The 3,376-nt window shown below is 38.7% G+C and overlaps 1 protein-coding gene across 1 annotated transcript in view; it reads right to left on the bottom strand.

The window, feature by feature from the left end:
* Positions 1-1,754, bottom strand: part of LOC135509538 (fibrous sheath-interacting protein 2-like) — a 9,569-nt gene extending 7,815 nt beyond the window's left edge. The window contains exon 1 of the mRNA XM_064930276.1: positions 1,488-1,754. Within this exon, the coding sequence (XP_064786348.1) occupies positions 1,488-1,511 (24 nt within the window). The 5' untranslated portion in view covers positions 1,512-1,754. The remainder of the gene's footprint in view (positions 1-1,487) is intronic.
* Between the last annotated feature and the right edge of the window lie 1,622 nt (positions 1,755-3,376).

The following is a 3,376-nucleotide window of genomic DNA, read 5'->3' as shown; positions in this document are numbered from 1 at the left end:
ACGATCGTGACAGGTAGGTGCAGTGGCGGTAGGAAGAAAACAGAAAGAGAGACACAAATGTAATGCCAATTGCATAATATGTAAAAGTGGTTACCACTAGGATATGATGTGTTGCTAAATTGCCAGGGCTGAATTATTTGTCCCAATCAGCCAATGCTTGCCATAACAAAGGGGTTGAATACTTTTTGACTCAAGATATTTCAGCTTTTAATTTTTTATTAATTTGTAAAAATGTCTAAAAAAATATTCCACTTTTACATTATGGGGTATTATGTGTATATCAGTGGCACAAAAACTCAATTTAATAAATGTTATATTCAGGCTGTAACACAACACAATGTGGAAAAGGACAAGGGGTGTGAATATTTTCTGAAAGCACTGTACATATTGGTATGTTTAATCATAGAAATACAGTAGATACATTCTATTATGGTTTTCTTTGTAGCCTATTGGTTTTGTGGTTGTAAATGGAATAGTACATATTGGAAACGTATTTCATGGTAGGCTGGCATTGCTTAATTGATTATGTTGGTCTAATTTGATCCACAGAAGTGTATTGTACTATATCACAACGTGTTGCTGAACCCCTGAGCAGCACGACTTTCCATGTTTGAAGCGGGCCTGTTGTTTTGGCAAGACAGCTGTGCATGGCTGCATCTCACTGTAGCAGGCTGTAGACTATGTTTTGGTTATTTGCCTTTTGTTTGCTGCATTTGTTTACTGTTAATGTAACTAGCCTTAATATACTGTAGATTGTGTCATAGCTTTATCAATCTTACATTGTGTTTACCAGTCATACTACTTGGTACCGCTGTTCACGATCATTCGTTGCATTCACAGTTGTGTCAGTAGGCTATTCCAAGCCAAACTGCTATTCAGTAGCCTATTTTTGTTTGCATGCATTAATAACTAGGCTACTAGGCTACTTTCAGCATTTAGTTTGTATTATTTTGTACAGCTGCATTCACATAGGCTGTTTGTAATAAGTGAATTACCCTATCTATCTTGTAGCCTATATTCATTACCAAACGGCCTTGCTTTAGTGTGTAGGGCACTGTCCATGGTGCTGATACGCAGCGGAAATACTACAGATTTTGCACCAACCTACCTTACTTCAAATGCACTCAATGATCTCTGAGTCTCAGCATTTGAACTTTATGTTTGTGATATAAGCAGAATTCAATATAATTCCAATGCAAGAACATCCCAAAAACGTATTCCCTCCTCGATTTCGACTGCCAAATGTTTCCTGACGCCTGGTGTGCGTGAGCGGTCTCGGGCATACGGGTCTGATTAAATGGCAATTCCTAACACACAATGATCTAAGCCAAATCGATCCATTTTATAGACTCCATGCTGGCGACAGGGGATTTACACATAACCTCAGACATGCACCCGTTTCCATACATTTTTCAGTGTAATCAATACAAAAACTGTCTACAGTCAATCATTTCAAGGTACGCCTGGAGCGATAGAAATGGACTTACTTTTCGGGCCTCGTCGCCGTCCATGCTACACGCCTAATTCGTTCTCCAAAATGAGCCGGTAAAACATCGTACTTCATCTGAGGTTGCCAAAGCTTGAATGCTACTGAATATTAAACTGGCTTAGAAATAAGAATGAATAGAAAATCCAAAAAAACATTGAAATTATTGCGTCACAATACCAGGCAGCCATTGGGAGTGTACCCATGAAGTTACCAGTCAATTTCCAGGGTTAGAGTTCCAAGCCCATTCTATTCATTCTTATTTCTGTGAGCCCAGGCCTACTTCCATCATGATATAATTTGCAGTCCACATCATTAAGCATAAATCTTAGACCACAGATGCTGAGATGCACTATTTTGCTCAAAATATATAGCTTTTACCCTTTGGTGTAAGCTATACAGTACCATTCAGAAGTTTGGATGTACCCACTCCTTCAAGGGTTTTTCTTTATTTTTACTATTTTCTACATTGTAGAATAGTGAAGACATCAAAACTATGAAACACATATGGAATCATGTAGTAACCAAAAAAGTGTTAAACAAATCCAAATCTATTTTATATTTGAGATTCTTCAAAGTAGCCACCCTTTGCCGTGATAACAGCATTGCACACTCTTGACATGAGCCAGCTTCACCTGGACTACTTTTCCAACAGTCTTGAAAGAGTTCCTACATATGCTGAGCAATTGTTGGCTGCTTTTCCTTCATTCTGCGGTCCAATTAATCTCAAACCATCTTAATTGGGTTGAGGCCAGGTCATCTGGTGCATCACTCCATCACTCATCTTGGTCAAATAGCCCTTTATTTATTTATTTTATTTCACCTTTATTTAACCAGGTAGGCAAGTTGAGAACAAGTTCTCATTTACAATTGCGACCTGGCCAAGATAAAGCAAAGCAGTTCGACACATACAATGACACAGAGTTACACATGGAGTAAAACAAACATACAGTCAATAATACAGTATAAACAAGTCTATATATACGATGTGAGCAAGTGAGGTGAGATAAGGGAGGTAAAGGCAAAAAAAGGCCATGGTGGCAAAGTAAATACAATATAGCAAGTAAAACACTGGAATGGTAGATTTGCAATGGAAGAATGTGCAAAGTAGAAATAAAAATAATGGGGTGCAAAGGAGCAAAATAAATAAATTAATTAAATACAGTAGGGAAAGAGGTAGTTGTTTGGGCTAAATTATAGGTGGGCTATGTACAGGTGCAGTAATCTGTGAGCTGCTCTGACAGTTGGTTACACAGCCTGGAGTGGGGTTAGGTTATTGTCCTGTTGAAAAACAAATGACACTAACACTAAACACAAACCAGATGGGATGGCGTATCACTGCAGAATGCTGTGGTAGCCATGCTGGTTAAGTGTGATTTGAACTCTAAATAAAGCTCAGCACCCCCACACTATCACACCCCCCCTCCATGCTTCACGGTGGAAATCACACATGCAGAAATCATCCGTTCACCTACTCTGCGTCTCACAAAGACACGGCCGTTGGATCAAAGAATCTCGAATCGCAGGCTGTCATATCAAAAGGCACTCCTTCAATAAAGTGGTTTTTGACTAAAATAAAAACATGTCATTTTCACAAGGTTGTGGAGTAACATGTTCAACTACTTATTATTGGCTCGAATTCAGGTTGTGCCTGTAGATTGACAAAATTAACAACCAATGCAAGAATTTTTCACTTGTCAAACCCTGCCCTGGTCTGCTTGGTTTGTTTCGTAAGCGTTCAAGAAAGTCTAGTGATGTTGCGCGTCTTGGTTCAGAAATTCTGATGTAACATTAAGCCTGTTTGAAGAATAACATTTACAGGAAAAATATACAGGAATCCTAGTCTCTCAGCCTGTATATTTTGTGCTAAGCTATCAATGCTAGTTAGCA

This window comes from Oncorhynchus masou, chromosome 22 (genome assembly GCF_036934945.1).
Source record: "Oncorhynchus masou masou isolate Uvic2021 chromosome 22, UVic_Omas_1.1, whole genome shotgun sequence".
Taxonomy (NCBI): domain Eukaryota; kingdom Metazoa; phylum Chordata; class Actinopteri; order Salmoniformes; family Salmonidae; genus Oncorhynchus; species Oncorhynchus masou.
The sequence above is the reverse complement of the archived record's forward strand: the minus strand, read 5'-3'. Positions and strand labels throughout refer to the sequence as shown.